The sequence below is a fragment of the Purpureocillium takamizusanense genome, chromosome 6 (assembly GCF_022605165.1).
Source record: "Purpureocillium takamizusanense chromosome 6, complete sequence".
In the NCBI taxonomy this organism is placed as follows: Eukaryota; Fungi; Ascomycota; class Sordariomycetes; order Hypocreales; family Ophiocordycipitaceae; genus Purpureocillium; species Purpureocillium takamizusanense.
The window spans coordinates 483,469-497,409 of NC_063073.1; the positions used below are offsets into that span (position 1 = coordinate 483,469).

The following is a 13,941-nucleotide window of genomic DNA, read 5'->3' on the forward strand; positions in this document are numbered from 1 at the left end:
CGAACAGACGGCGCGCGGGCTGGGCTAGAGCTGCATCTAGAAGCCCTGGGTCGCGATGCGAGAGAGAGGGTGAGTTGGGGCGGTGAGTGCAGGTGAGGCGTAGTATTGATGGGATGGAAGCTGGATGTTGGAGGTTGAATTGATGCTGCAGCCTCGCCCCTCGTCCAAAGCGCAAGGCTGGCAAGTCCACCAGTTAGATACCTTACCTTGTGGGCCCCGCCGCCTCTCGCCCGCCTCTGGGCCGCCGCTGTTGCTGCCTGCTACAGGTACCCGACCGCTGCCCCCACAACCAGCACCCGCTGTCGGGTCAAGTGGTTGCAGCAGCCCGCCTGGAGCTCAAGGGCGGCTGCCTCCTGTGACCAATGGTTGCACTCAATTGCCCACCGCCCGACGCCTACCTAGGCAGATTGGATGGACGGGATGGGACGGGACCTTGGTAGCTTTTTTGCTGCCGCTTCAGTTCGCCGAGCTGTCCGTCCTGGTCTCACGCCAATCCATCTATTCAGTGACGGCAGCGTAGCAAACGAGTTTTGCATCCTCAACAGACAACTCCAACCCCCCCCCTCCCTCCTTCTGTGCCGGCCGCATCATGTCCCCTCTCGCCGCCCGGGCAGCGCGCAGCTCCATGCGGGATCGGTCCATCAGAGTGCTCGTGTCCCCGGCGCCCTCGACCTTTGCCGAGCGGCGCTCCGTCCTTCAGGTGCTCGAGCAGTATGGCCGCGTCGACTTGTTTCGCATGGAACCGGTATGAGGCCACGGGCTTTTGCGCGACCGAGTGTCGCGCGGCTGCGACGTCTCTCTGACACTGACACTGACTCTCGGTAGGGCTTTCACTCCAACTTTGTGTCCGTCACCAAAGACGCGGCCACGGCGACCAGGCTCGTCGGCGGCAGCCCCCTCACGTACAGGTTGCCGCCGCCTCGCGCGAGAGTCGATGTCAGCACCGCGGGCCTCGAGGGCGCCGGCGCGAGCTTTCATGCGAACCAGCCTGCCGTAATGGGCGGGCACGCGGGCGCCGCCGACCCGCCCGCCTCGACCGATGCCGACGCTGCTGCCGACGCCAAAGAGTTCAGGCTCGACATCTTCCCCGCGACCGACTACAACCACGCGTACGCCATGTCGGGGTCTCCGCTCCATCATACGTGGCCGGAGGCCTACGCAACAGACCGGTCCTTCGTGGCGGCGACGCTGAAGCAGGCCCTTCCAAAGACGCTGGCGGCCGAGGGTCTGTCTCACTGGCTGCCGCACACTGGGCGCAGTCCCAAAATGGATCCCAAGGCGAAACGGCTCCAGCTGAAGAGCTGGCTGCCGAGTAAGATGGTGAAGGTCTGAGCCACGACGAACGCGAAATAGCTACGCCGGGTGTCGCTGCGCACCCCCCCAAGTGGCCCGATTTAGCATGATGCAGCGTTCCCAAACGGGACCCGCACGAATCGTCAGCCACCCACAGAAACAGAACAGAAACAACAGAAGACGGGCAACGCGACACCAATGGGATGGGCTCGCGGGGCGCACGTCGGTCGGGACGCGGCTTCTCGAACCTCTTTGCGCCCATCTGTTTCTCAGCAGTGTCGCGACCCTCGCCTCGATTGTCGATTGACGGACGACGTTGTTGGCCTGTCGCCGTTGCTAGGGGTGGGTTGTTGACTAAGATCGCACCAAACCGCAGCTTCAGAAATTGGGTTCGAGACAGTGTGCGTACTCACGCGAGACGCCCTCGGTTGGCGGCATTTGCCCACGCATAGCCCGATACGGAATAAAGCTCGCAGTCAGCATTCATGATCGATCACCCATCATCCATCTGCGGAGGGAGGGAGGACTGTAGGTGGAGACACTCGAGGCACAGCCCAGCCATGTCTGCCCTGCTCACACCTCTCGAAGACACGCAGGCATTCCCTGCTTTCAGCGCTGGTGTGGCCGCTCTGACGTTGGGCCGCCAAGATGCCCAGCATTGCCCAGCGCCGCGCCGCGCAATTGCTGGGCCACATCACAAGCCGACACCCGGCCACAACACCAAGAGCGCGCATCACGGACCACGGCACCCCCCTGGTCTGCTGCGGCGTCCTGGGGCGTGGCGTGGCTCAAATCAGGGCAACTAGTCGACCCACCCGACACCTCCAGCGCGCCCCCATTGGCAGCAAGCACTGCCGAAGCTACGTCACCCACCCCTGCTGGCCATGATTTTGATTTCGTCGACGACGATTGCACGGGACAGGGGTGCCGCGACGGCGGAAGAACAGGCACCCACACAGCACCACCATCACAAACCACCACACACCACCTCCTCCACCAGCCCTACCCAACACGAGTACGGTCCAGGGCAGGCCAGGGCAGGGCAGGCCAGTCGACGGACGGCTCCCGGTGCTGCGCTGCAGCGCTGCGTCGCATCGACGTTGCCAGGCCGGGTGCGACCCCCCCCCCCCCCCCCCCCCGGCCGCGCTCCTGGACGCAGCACAACCAGGATGTGGCCTGATGACGTCGGCCAGTTTGGAAGGGCTTGCGTCTTGATTGCCGAAGCCAAGAACCTGCATGGGTGCTCGTTTCACAAGGGAACATATAGCCCGGGTCGTCGCCCTCCCTCCCCCAGGCCGTCTGCTCGAGCTCTCCCTCTCTCCTTGCCATATCACGGACCCCTTGACCAGCGAGCTTCGATCATCACAATCGTCGTTTAAGCGCCGAATCATAGCCAAAGGGATACGCGGAAATCGAGCAATCAAGATGGGGTTTGGCACATTTGTTCACCACATTGGCACGCTGCTGCTACTCGTCGCGACGGTGCTGCTCATCATTGTCAATATAACGGCGCCCGTCGTCAACAACATCTCCATACTCAAGGTCGACCTCGGGCCCACCGTTGTAGGAACGCAGGTGACCTTTGGCACATATGGTTATTGCCACCGCGGCATCAGGTATGTTCCGTGTACTGCCCAGCCCAGTGTATGGGTCTCCATGGCGGCGCAGGCCACTGACATCGTCCAGAAACACGGATCAATGCTCCAACGCGAGGATCGGCTACAATCCAGCGGCCGTGATGAACACGGTCGCCGGTACCGACTTCTCTAGCGCCTCGGAGAATACGTCCAAGGGCCTCACGCGGGCCATGGTGCTGCACCCGGTCGCGACGGTCCTGTGCTTCATCGCCTTTTTGCTTTGCCTCGGCACGGGCATCTGCGGCTCGCTCATGGCCGCCATTTTCTCGCTGCTGTCCTTTGTTATTACCATCATCGCCATGATCTGCGACTTTGTGGCCTTTGCCATCATCAAGCGCGCAGTCAACGACGACGACCGCGCAAGGGCCTCGTGGGGCCCCGGCATCTGGCTGATGCTTGTCTCGGCCATCCTGACGCTCGCCGCCGCCGTCATCGTCTTCATCACCTGCTGCGCCGGTCGCTCTAAGAAGCGCCGGTCTGCGGCAACCTCCAAGGAGGGATACGGCGAACCCGCTCGCCGGCGCTTCTGGCAGCGTGGCGCTCGCGTCTAGTGGCGGTGCAAGATACATGTAGCTGCCGCGAGGGTCGACTTTGCGCTCAAAGAGAGCCGGGAAGTGGAACGGAAGTGGTAATGTGCTGGCGTCGGTCTGGTAGGGGCGGCGTCAACAGCGGGCAATAATGTTTTATGACCGGACGGAAGACGGCACGCTTGGTCTCGCCAGACGAGACATGATATCCCATTTGCTATTGATGGCTTGACGTTGTCTATGCAAGCCCCTCAAGTATTATATGAAACTTATATACTATAAGAAAGAATCGCTATTCATGGAAGCGCTGTTTTTGACTCGCAAAGATGGTTGTCTAACTACCTTTTCCTTTCTCCTCTGGTGCTGTTGATTGCGATTGCTGGCTGTAGCTGCGTCTGAGACGACTCGGGCCTTTGCCATGCCCGTTGGGGGTTCTGGCAGCGAGTATAGGCCTCGCCATTTCGTGGCTTCGTTTGCAGTCCTTGGTGGCATCGATCACGCTTCTGCACTGACTTCTAGGAGCGAGAGTAGAAGGCGACTCGGGATTGGGCGAAAAACGTGGGCAGGTGGGGCTGACGATGGATGGGGTTGCCTTGCGAATAGCATCACTTGCTACCAAGAGAAAGTCATTTCGACTTCAAACATTCACACGACTGGGACAAAAAAGAGCGGCTGTTACGAATTGCCCTTTTCTCGGACAAAGGCCAGACGAGAAGCGACTCGTCAAGGGGCTGGCAATCCGCTCATCACCGCACACCGGCTCTGGCTTGGGGCCTCAGTCCTTGACTCTTTGCACACACGCACACACGCTCACAGCTCAGGTTCGCAGACTCTGGTCATGGACTCATGATGCCTTCGAGCGCCGGATTTTCACGGCTAATTTTCCAGGGAGGGCACAGGCACAGGAACCAAGCGTACCGGACGGAATTGAGTCTACCAAACTGCGGGCTTCCTCTTCTCCTTCTTCCTCTTCTTCTCCTCCCTCCTCTTCCTTCCGCTCACGCGCAGGCAACATCATCATCATGACGCTCGGCCCGTTTGAGCTGCCCGCCGCGGCCGACTTCCACGTGCACCTCCGCGACGGGCCCATGTCTGCGGCCGTGGTGCCCACGATCCGCCGCGGCGGCGTCAACACGGCCTACGTGATGCCCAACCTGGTGCCCCCCGTGACGACGGTGGCGCAGGCGCTCGCCTACCGGGCGCGGCTCGAGGCCATCGACCCGTCGGTCAACTACCTCATGACGCTGTACCTGCACGAGTCGACGACGCCCGAGACGGTGCGCGAGGCGGCGCGGGCGGGCGTGTCGGGCGTCAAGAGCTACCCGGCCGGCGTCACCACCAACTCGTCGTCGGGCGTGGTGTCGTACGAGCCCTTTTACCCCGTCTTCGCCGCCATGGAGGAGTGCGGCCTCGTGCTCAACCTGCACGGCGAGCTGCCCAGCGACGCCGGGCGCGGCGTCACCATCCTCAACGCCGAGAGCAGGTTCCTGCCCACGCTCAAGGGCCTGCACGCCAGGTTCCCCCGCCTGCGCATCGTCCTCGAGCACTGCTCCACCAGGGACGCCGTCGAGGCCGTCCAGGCGTGCGGCGATACGGTCGTTGGGACCTTGACGTGCCATCACCTGTTTCTGACGGTCGACGACTGGGCCGGCGAAGTGGTGAGTACATGTGTATATATACATATATATCCCCAGTTTTGCTCTGCCCTCGTAAAGACTGCGGCGACCGCTTGACTGACCATCCAACACAACATATAGTTTTCGTTTTGCAAGCCGGTTGCCAAGGTAAGCAGCTTCCCCCCTTTACATACATGCACACATTTATCATCAGCCTAAGAGCTGGTACCTAAGACTTTGGTTCTCTTGCTAACAAACAAGCAGACCCCCGAGGACCGCACCGCTCTCCTGCAGGCCCTCGTAGGCAGCAAGGGCAAGTTCTTCCTCGGGACCGACAGCGCGCCCCACGACATCAGCGCCAAGAAGGGCGCCGGCAAGACGGCCGCGGGCGTCTTCACGCAGCCGTACGCCTGCCAGCTCGTGCTGACGGCGCTCGAGGAGGCCATTGCGCGCGGCGAGGTGCGCGAGGAGCAGGTCACGCAGGAGCTGCTGCAGGGCTTCTTCGGCGGCTTCGGGCGGGCCTTTTACGGCGTCGAGGACAGGTCCGGGGAGCGGATCCGCCTGTCCAAGGCCGACGAGGCGGTGTGCGGCAACATCAAGGGCGAGGGCGTCGAGGTGGTCCCGTTCCGGAGCGGCCAGCAGACTTGGACCGTGGAGTGGATCTGATGAACGAACTTGACCTCTGGCGGGGGGGGGGATAGCACATGACGGATGGGAAAACACCTGGCTACAATGGACTTTCTTGAGATGCAACAAGTTCAGCCCAGTTACTGCTGTACCCTCGCTGCCTGCTCGCAAACTTGTCCCCATCATATATCCTCGTCCACCAGACCACAGCCCCCCCCCCTTCCTCCCCATACATGGCTACCTCCTCACGGATACGTCCCGCCCGCGTACCTGCAAAACTCGGCCACAGGTTGTGTCGAGACACCTCTATACGTCGTCATCGTCGTCGTCGTCGCCTTGTGCTGCCCCCCGATGCACACACCAGGACCGCCAGCGAGCCTCTTCCTCGCCGGCGTGCCTACCGGGCCCCAATTATACGGTACGAGGGGACCATCACCACCACCTGCGCCGTTGGGCTGCACCGTACGCATCTCTGCCAAAAGGGAGGCCTGTCGTCAGCGTGTCTCGCCCGTCTTGCCTAGGTAGCTCGCGTGTGCACGCGCGGAGAAGGGGAAGGGAGGGAAGGTCCCGAAACTTACTGTCGTAGTCGCCCAGCGGATGATGGTGGTGCTGGGCCGTCACCGCATCTCTCCTTGCCGCTGAGGGCCTCACCTGGCCCCCCACCGTCGCCGCTACTGCTGTTGCTACTCTCGCTGCCGGTCGTCGCCTCCCAACCTGTCCATCATTATCGTCGCCGCCGCTGCCCAGGCCCAGGAGCATGGATCCGCCGCCGCCGCGCGTCGCCTCGTCCTCGTCCTGGCTCTTGCGGTACCACCCGGGCAGGCCCTGGAAGAGGCCGAGCGACCTCTGCGTCTCCCCGTCAAAGGGCATCTCGTGCTTGAACTTGCACCCCTGCTGCGTGAAGGCGCAGACGCCCTCGTGGATCCACTTGTCGCAGTATACCTTGTGGCGACGGCTAGTCGTAGCAGCAGTAGCAGTAGCAGTTGCGGCAGTCTTGCTGCTGCAGCTGCTGCTACTGCCACCTCCACTGCTGCCGTTGCTGTTGTTGCTAGCTGACCCCGTCGCGACCGGACCGCCGCCGCCGAGGTGGTGGTGGTGGTGGTGGCGATCGGAATTCTTCTGGAGGAAGTAAGCGTCAGTTCTCGGCGGTACGGTAGCACGCTCGTCTCGGGCCTTTTGAGTAAAGAGAAGAAGAAGACAGAGAGAAAAGAAGGCAGTCAAAAACGCCCCAGGGGCCAAGCCGGATGACGGATCTGGGACTGGGACGGTGTGATGATAACAACATACCTTGATAGCACCCAACTCATGGTGAGCGTCAGCAACGACCCCGGTATGCGGCCGACTCCCTCCCGGCGGCGGCGGCGGCGGCGGCAGCAACGCTCCGAGGACGACCATGCCCGGATGATACATCTCCCTGGCTGGAACCTCTCCGAGGGGCGGCAACAGCATGTCCGCGGGGATCAGTCTCGTAACCTGCCCGTTGCCCCTGCTCAGGTAATAACACCCCGAGCCATCCTCGTCGCCGCCACGGTCGAGCACTCTCATCGCCTGGGGCACTACCACCACCCCGTCCGGTACGTGCTGTCGTCCCGCAGACGACGAAGGGGTCCAGCCGCCCTCGACAACGACCCCTCGACCGCCGCCGGTAGTATCATGTCGCAGCGATGCGGACAGCCCAGAGACGGAGTCGCCAGCAGCAACATGGTGTCCAGGCCAGCAGCGCCGGGGGTCCCGTTGCTGAAGCTGTACGCTCATTCTTCGCGCCGTGGGGTAGGAGCCGCCGCCGCCGCCGCCGCCGTTGCCGTTGCCGTTGCCGAGATGGCTGGCCGAGGCGCCGGAGACGAGATCACCACGAACGCCGCCGCCGCATCGTCCCTCGGCCGTCCACGGGACTTGAGTGGGCGAAGGAGGAGGAGGACGAGGGCTCGAGTACCGCTTGTCAAACCGATGCATTGCCACAGAAAAAAAAGAACAAAGGCTGGAAACAAAAGGGCACTGCCGGTTGGAATCTTCGACAAGGGCCGAGCAATGTGGCAGGGCAAGCAAGCGAACAAAGAGACGAGGTGGACTGGCTGGCTCTCCGGATAAGAACTGCGTGGGTGTAAGACAACAAGAGGGTATACTAAGTCAATAACAACTTTTTTCATGACATTTGACCCGAACCCTAGTAAAATAGAGAGGGGGATCTGATTTACTGGGGGGGGGGGGGGGGATTTTCGAACCTACCACGCTCACGGCCAAGCGAGGGACGATGACAGGACATATCTGTCTGTCTGTCCGTCCATGGGAGCAGGAAAAACAGAAGATATTTTTCTGTTCTTGTTGCACCGCAAAAGGTCGGCGGCGGAGGCGGCCCTTGACCTTGATGCCAGCGTCTCAACTTGCGGTGACGACGGTCCGTTTGCGACGCAGGACGCAAGGTACCGCGCGGTGTGCGGCCGGCTGCAGGGAGGCGAGAGGAGAAGAGAGGAGAGGTGAGGGAGAGAGGTGAGAGACGTTTTGATGTTGCTGCTGCTGCTGCGTGCGCGGGGCACGTCAAGTCTCACTCATGCGGCGACGGCAGGCAACCGATTCAACGGTGGTGTGGTCTCAACTGTCTTTTGTGGCCGTCGTCGGTCCACCAAACATGTGAAGTGTATTGACTGACTTTGTGTGTGTGAAGTTATGCGGGTGCTGGGGCCGCCTGCGGTGTAACGACGCCCACATACCGACATGATGCCCCGTGTATGTGCAACATGGGTTACCATGGATGCCAATACACCGCTGCGAGAGTGAAACGACTACAATCATTCCTTCAGACAATCACCGGATGGCTCATAGAGGTCAATCTCTAGTGACTGACGACTACGTCTTCTTAGACAACAGTTATCATGGGGACCATTTGTACAATCAGCAAGGAGGCGTCTATTCGAATAGCACTTGTCTCGTGTACTGTATATATATAGCCAGCTCACGTCGACCTGCCATGACCTCATGCATCTCGGTTACTTGCTTGAAGAAAAGAAAGCTCTCAAGACCGTGCACACAGCCACATCTTCGCAAAAAAACCCAGGACACCAGGAGGGAGGAGGCCCCCAACAGCCCTCAGTCGCGCAGGCGCATTATGGTCACGCCGTCCCACAGCGGCAGCAGGACCGTCTCGAGGCGCGGCTCGGCGACGCACTCGTCGTTGAACCTGCGCACGGCGGCAATGTGCTCGTCCCAGCCGGCCCTGTCGTGGGACCAGCCCACGCGGCCAAACGCGCCGTCGGCGAGGCTCGAGTCGGCGGCGGCGACGTAGCCCCGGCGGAGGACGTTGTCGGCGATGATGAGCGCCCCGGGGCGGAGCAGGCGCTCGGCGGGCGCGGCGGACGGGGCGGAGCGCGCGAGCAGCACCGACAGGTAGTTTGAGTAGCCCGTCTTGTCGGCGTCGAGGAAGACGAGGTCGTAGGGGCCCTGCTGGGGGAGGGGAAGCTTGGGCAGGCTGTGAATTGTTTGTCGTGGGCGTTTGTTAGCGGCAAGGATTTCACGTCGGGGGCAAGGAATCTCATATCGGGGCAAGGGGCTTTCATGAGGAGGGCACGACGCAGGGCGGGAGGAGGAGGAGGAGGAGGAGAGGAAAGGAGGAGAATTAATACGCACGTCTCCGCGGCGTTGCCAACTATAATGTTGACGTTATTGATGTCCCGGGCGGCGAGGGCGTCGGTAGCAATCTTGGCGAGCTCCGGGTCGAACTCGAGGCCGGTGACGAAGCCGTCCGGGCCGACGGCCTGGGACCAGACCATGGCCGAGTAGCCAACGTAGACGCCAATCTCGAGGACTAGACGGGGGGACGGGGGGGGGGGGTTAGTTCGTTTCAAGATCAGAAAAGGGATACAAAGATGGAACAGGTGAAGCTGAAGAAGACATGACCAGTAAACGCCCAAGAAGGGGGAGGGGTTGAGTGACGAAGCCTTGGAGTTGTTGTTCTTCTTCCTCTTCACATGCGTACCTCGCTTGGCGCCAATCGAGTTGGCCAGCAGCAGCTGCAGCTGCGACTGAAAGTTGGAGCTCAGCATGTCCGAGTCGTCGCGCTTGGTGGACGCGTCGGCGTGGTAGTCGACAATGTGCCGGGGCAGGGCCGACGAGTGCGCGCGGGCGTAGTCGGTGACGGCGTCGCCCAGCGCGGGCGTGGCGTAGAGGTGCGTGCCGCCTTCCTTCATGGTGTCTTTTATTTTATTTGTTTGACTGGCGGGGTGAGTTCGTGTCGGAGATGATGATGATGATGATGATGTGACTTTGTACGTGGGTTATTGATGGGTGAGGAGCTTGGTGATGGCGATACTCTACAAGATGGCCGCCCATCTGGGCTTTATATATATATGTATATATATGTATATTCATCCATGCGAGTGACATCTTCGTCATCCCCTCCCTTCTACTCACGTAAACGCAATCCATCCGCGTCCATTCCCCGCGAGGACTGGACCGGACCGGACCGGCCCCAACAACGGTTCAACCGCCTCGGCGCAGGCCCCATGCTCCTCCGCGCACAGCACACGGACCGGATGAGGGAGTTGTGTGTGTGTGAGAGAGGACTAGCTCGGACCTCCGAGCGTAGCTTTAACCCCCCACAAGCCCGATCTCCCGGTAACGGTGCCCCGCGCGTGCGACTTGTTGATGGTCTGTCAGATTGAACTGGGTCCCATCGCCGAAAGTTGCCGTGCGCGCGCACGCCATCCTGATCATCATCATGAACTACGTACTAGCTAACATCATCATCGTTATCCATTAATCCATCCCTCCCGGACGGGCAGTCGCCGGGATCCGAACACGCGCCATCCCCATATGCGGCTGCGACTCATCAGGGGTCCCCGCCATCCCGGTTCCCGCAACCTCGGAGACCGGGGGGCCGCACCCGTCAGTCAGCGCGTGCCCGACGGGCCGGGAGGGGATCGATCGTGCGCAGCGTGCGGTCGGCGTGCGAGGAGGCGCGCGGTGATGATGCTGGCTCCCCAGCTCCGTACGAAATAAATCCATCTCCGAGACGGGGCGAGGTCGTCAGCCGCGTCAGCTGTTCGTGTTGCGATGCTGCTGCTGCTGCTGCTGCTGCTGCTGCTGCCTGATAGTCTTGCGCAGCACGGCATGACGATCCAGGGACCTTTTGCTAGTTATTCATATTCTCCTAGCGTGTCTAATGAGGGGTGGTGGTTCGTTGTGGGTTCCGGTGGTTCCTCCATCGTCAGTGCGCCTCCACTATGTGCGGCGAGGCACTCGGCTCGGCATTCGAAGTAGGGCCGGACGACGACGGCCGCCAAGTATACCAACGAAGCTCGCTCTGTGTCAATTTTGCGTGTACCTTTTCGACTGGCATGGCGCGTGCATGGATTCACGGACAAAGAAACATGCATTTGATGATGGCTTGCAATGCGTCGTGGACGTGTCCAGGGTAGTCGACTGTACTGGTCACATTTGATGCCACGCGCCGGACCAAAGACCCTTCTTTGCGCAGCACGTCCAAGTCGTCTGTTGGCCGACATGGCCCAGTTCGGAAGGTTAGCCAGCCGTGAGGTCCATGGGAGCTAGTTACCAAGGTGAATCGCTCACTCGGACGTGAAACTTCAAAGCTGCCCGGCTGGCACGGCGCTATTTACAACGAGGCCGCTGGGTGCGAGACGTGCCTGTTCCGGCCATCACCGCGTCTTGTATCTATAGCAGATGGCGGAACTTTGCATTTGGCTGCTGTATCCAACTTGACCATGATATGAAGCCCAAGATATGGAGGAGCAGCAGGCCATTGGATCCAAATATCCATGCCCCTCAAAGAGGAGGAGCCTCGTCGTCCTGCCACTCTGATCCCAGACATGACCATCAATCACATCAAGAGGATCAATGTAGGCAGATGCATGTATACTGAGCGACACGGCGGACATCCCGCGGCAGAACAGCATCCCGTCCGTCCGTCCGTCCCGCTCCCAAAGTCAAAGTCCAAATCCGCAAGCCCCCCGTCCCCGACTTGAACGAACCCGCATGCATGTTGGCAACAACAGCAAGCCTACCAAGCATATCCCCAGGCATGAATGCCTGCCCCGTGTACAATATACGCGTAATCGAGATCAGGCCGCTCATCCAAGAACCATCCCGAATCGGCGTCCCGTCCCGTCCCGCACGCCACACGTCTCCCCCGCCCCTCCACCGGTGCCCCCGGCCCGGACGGACATGCTGCTACATGCTGCTGCTACACTCACTGCCCGTGGCGGCGGATAGAGTCGTGGCGTGCATGGCGGCCCCGCCAGTTGAGGCTGCCTTGCCAGTCGCCCTCGCTGCGTACTTTGTAAGTTCTGCCACATCAGCACAAAGTTTCGAGTATACAGACGCCGTTTGTTGTTAACTAGGTATTACATACAAACTTTACTGTTCTTTGCATGTGATGGAAAGCCAAATATCACACCACCAATTATTCATACCTGAACTAAACCGACAAAGGAGAAGAAAACAGTAAAGCACACCACGACCGCCCATAATCCGATCCATCGTATCCACAACTCCTCCGCCATTATCACAGCCAGTTGCCCCTTTGGACCATCCCCAGCCCCTCTCTTTCTCCCTTTCCGCCCTCCGTTTTGCTTGCCCCCTTTCTCTCCGGGTGTCTCTCACTCCCACACCGGTCCTGTAGGAGTAGCAGACCGATCGACCAACACAACCGTCCTCCCGTTGTCTGGGTCAAGAGTACAAACGTTCAGTCCCCCCCTTTCCTCCTTTTTGTACCAAACTCCGTCCCGTGTAGCATGACGCCCCCCGAAAACTCAACGAAACCAAAAAGACAAAGGAGGAGGCGAAAAGAATGTCCTGCCGTGGATCAAGTAGGGAGAAAACCGCGGCCGCGTCCTTGTCGACTGCTGCCGCTGCCGCTGCTGCTCCGTGACGTGTCGACTCAGCCGCTTCTTTAGAGCAGGTAGTAAGCTGCCGCGACGGCAAAGGCCAGGCCAAGACCCGAGGCGACGATGCTGTGTCCGCTGTTGACGGGGACGTGGGTAGGCTTGCCCGGGTGGCCGCCGGGGTTGGTGGGCTTGCCGGGGTTGTTGGTGGGCTTCCCAGGGTGACCAGGGTGACCGGGGTGGCCTGGGTGGCCGGGCTTCTCGGTCTTGTGGGGAGGCGGGTGGTGAGGCTTGTGAGGCATGGTCGAGTTGTGGCCGTGCTTGGGGGGCGGGTGCGGGTGTCCCGGCTTGCCCGTGGTGCAAGGGCTCGTGGGCTTCTTGGTCTTGGTGTGGTGAGGGCACTTGGGGTTGTGGTGATCGCAGCTGGTCATGGTGTGCGTCTTGGTGACCTTGGTCTTGCTGGTGGGCTTGGGCGGGCACGGCGTCTTGGTCGGCTTGGGCGGGCACTTGCAGCAGCCGGGCTCCTTGCAGCCGCAGCTGTGGCAGCCCAGGTCGGCCTCGTTGTTGTTGTTGACGACCTCGTGCATCCGGTGACGGTCAGCCTGGAGTTCGGGGATCCTGGCCGGCGCCTCCTCGCGACCCTCGCGTTGCTCACGCTCACGGTCCTCGCGAGCCTCGCGCTGCTCACGCTCGCGATCTTCGCGAAGCTCACGGACCTCGCGGTCCTTGCGGCCCTCACGCTCGCGGTCTTCGCGGCCTTCACGCTGCTCGCGTTCACGCTCGCGGTCTTCACGACCCTCGCGTTGCTCGCGCTGCTCACGCTCGCGGTCTTCACGGCCCTCGCGCTCACGCTTGCGCTCACGCTCACGCTGCTCGCGCTGAAGCTCCTTGCGCCGACGCTTAATCTCACGGAGACGCTCGCGCTCGCGCTTGCGGTCCTCGCGGCTCTGGCGGCCCTCGCGCTCCTCCCTCTCCCTCTCCTCGACCTTGACCTCCTCGACCCTGACCCGGGGCACCTTGTCGTCGTCGTCAACGCTGCGGCGACCAAACTCGCGCGCCTCAGACTGGGCGAGGGCGCGCATCAGATCGTCCTTGGGCACCTGCTGGGACGTGACGACCGCCGCCGCGGCGCCAGCGAGGGCGAGCACAGCAACAGGCTTGGCGTGCATATTGAGAGTGCAGGACAAAGGTTGGTGGTGGAAGGTTGTTTTTGTTGTTGTTGGCTGTTGTTGGAGTAAGGACAGCAAGACGAGCGTGTCGTCGATGAACAAGTTGAACAAGTAGAGGAGGACGTAGTGGTTCGTCGGTGACAACAAGACGTGCGTGTCGAGCGAGTGTTTGGCTCCTAGAGAGTGCAGAGTATGGGAAAACAGGAATAGGAGGTGAGTTGTGAAGTCGGGAGAAA

General features: G+C 61.1%; 6 protein-coding genes across 6 annotated transcripts; 3 read left to right on the forward strand and 3 right to left on the reverse strand.

Annotated features, from left to right (window-relative positions):
* Positions 1-589: 589 nt before the first annotated feature.
* Positions 590-1,332, forward strand: JDV02_006623 (uncharacterized protein; the record flags this gene model as incomplete). Its single annotated transcript, XM_047988035.1, has 2 exons — positions 590-745; positions 826-1,332. The coding sequence occupies 2 exons, from the start codon at positions 590-592 to the stop codon at positions 1,330-1,332; spliced, it is 663 nt and encodes a 220-aa protein (XP_047844026.1).
* A 1,386-nt stretch (positions 1,333-2,718) lies between these two features.
* JDV02_006624 (uncharacterized protein) lies at positions 2,719-3,481 on the forward strand (the record flags this gene model as incomplete). Its single annotated transcript, XM_047988036.1, has 2 exons — positions 2,719-2,909; positions 2,980-3,481. The coding sequence occupies 2 exons, from the start codon at positions 2,719-2,721 to the stop codon at positions 3,479-3,481; spliced, it is 693 nt and encodes a 230-aa protein (XP_047844027.1).
* Positions 3,482-4,085: 604 nt separating this feature from the next.
* URA4 (Dihydroorotase) lies at positions 4,086-5,770 on the forward strand. Its single transcript, XM_047988037.1, has 4 exons — positions 4,086-4,278; positions 4,346-5,115; positions 5,215-5,241; positions 5,338-5,770. The coding sequence occupies exons 2-4, from the start codon at positions 4,480-4,482 to the stop codon at positions 5,737-5,739; spliced, it is 1,065 nt and encodes a 354-aa protein (XP_047844028.1). The 5' UTR covers positions 4,086-4,278; positions 4,346-4,479; the 3' UTR covers positions 5,740-5,770.
* Positions 5,771-5,945: 175 nt separating this feature from the next.
* Positions 5,946-7,653, reverse strand: JDV02_006626 (uncharacterized protein; the record flags this gene model as incomplete). The annotated part of the gene is made up of 3 exons (XM_047988038.1): positions 5,946-6,172; positions 6,279-6,819; positions 6,988-7,653. 3 exons carry the CDS (start codon positions 7,651-7,653, stop codon positions 5,946-5,948), a joined length of 1,434 nt encoding a protein of 477 aa, XP_047844029.1.
* Positions 7,654-8,578: 925 nt separating this feature from the next.
* JDV02_006627 (uncharacterized protein) lies at positions 8,579-9,991 on the reverse strand. The gene is made up of 3 exons (XM_047988039.1): positions 9,671-9,991; positions 9,322-9,499; positions 8,579-9,163 (listed from the first exon to the last, which is right to left on the reverse strand). The coding sequence occupies exons 1-3, from the start codon at positions 9,879-9,881 to the stop codon at positions 8,785-8,787; spliced, it is 768 nt and encodes a 255-aa protein (XP_047844030.1). The 5' UTR covers positions 9,882-9,991; the 3' UTR covers positions 8,579-8,784.
* Positions 9,992-12,604: 2,613 nt separating this feature from the next.
* On the reverse strand, positions 12,605-13,705 carry JDV02_006628 (uncharacterized protein; the record flags this gene model as incomplete). The annotated part of the gene is made up of 1 exon (XM_047988040.1): positions 12,605-13,705. The coding sequence occupies one exon, from the start codon at positions 13,703-13,705 to the stop codon at positions 12,605-12,607; it is 1,101 nt and encodes a 366-aa protein (XP_047844031.1).
* Positions 13,706-13,941: the final 236 nt, after the last annotated feature.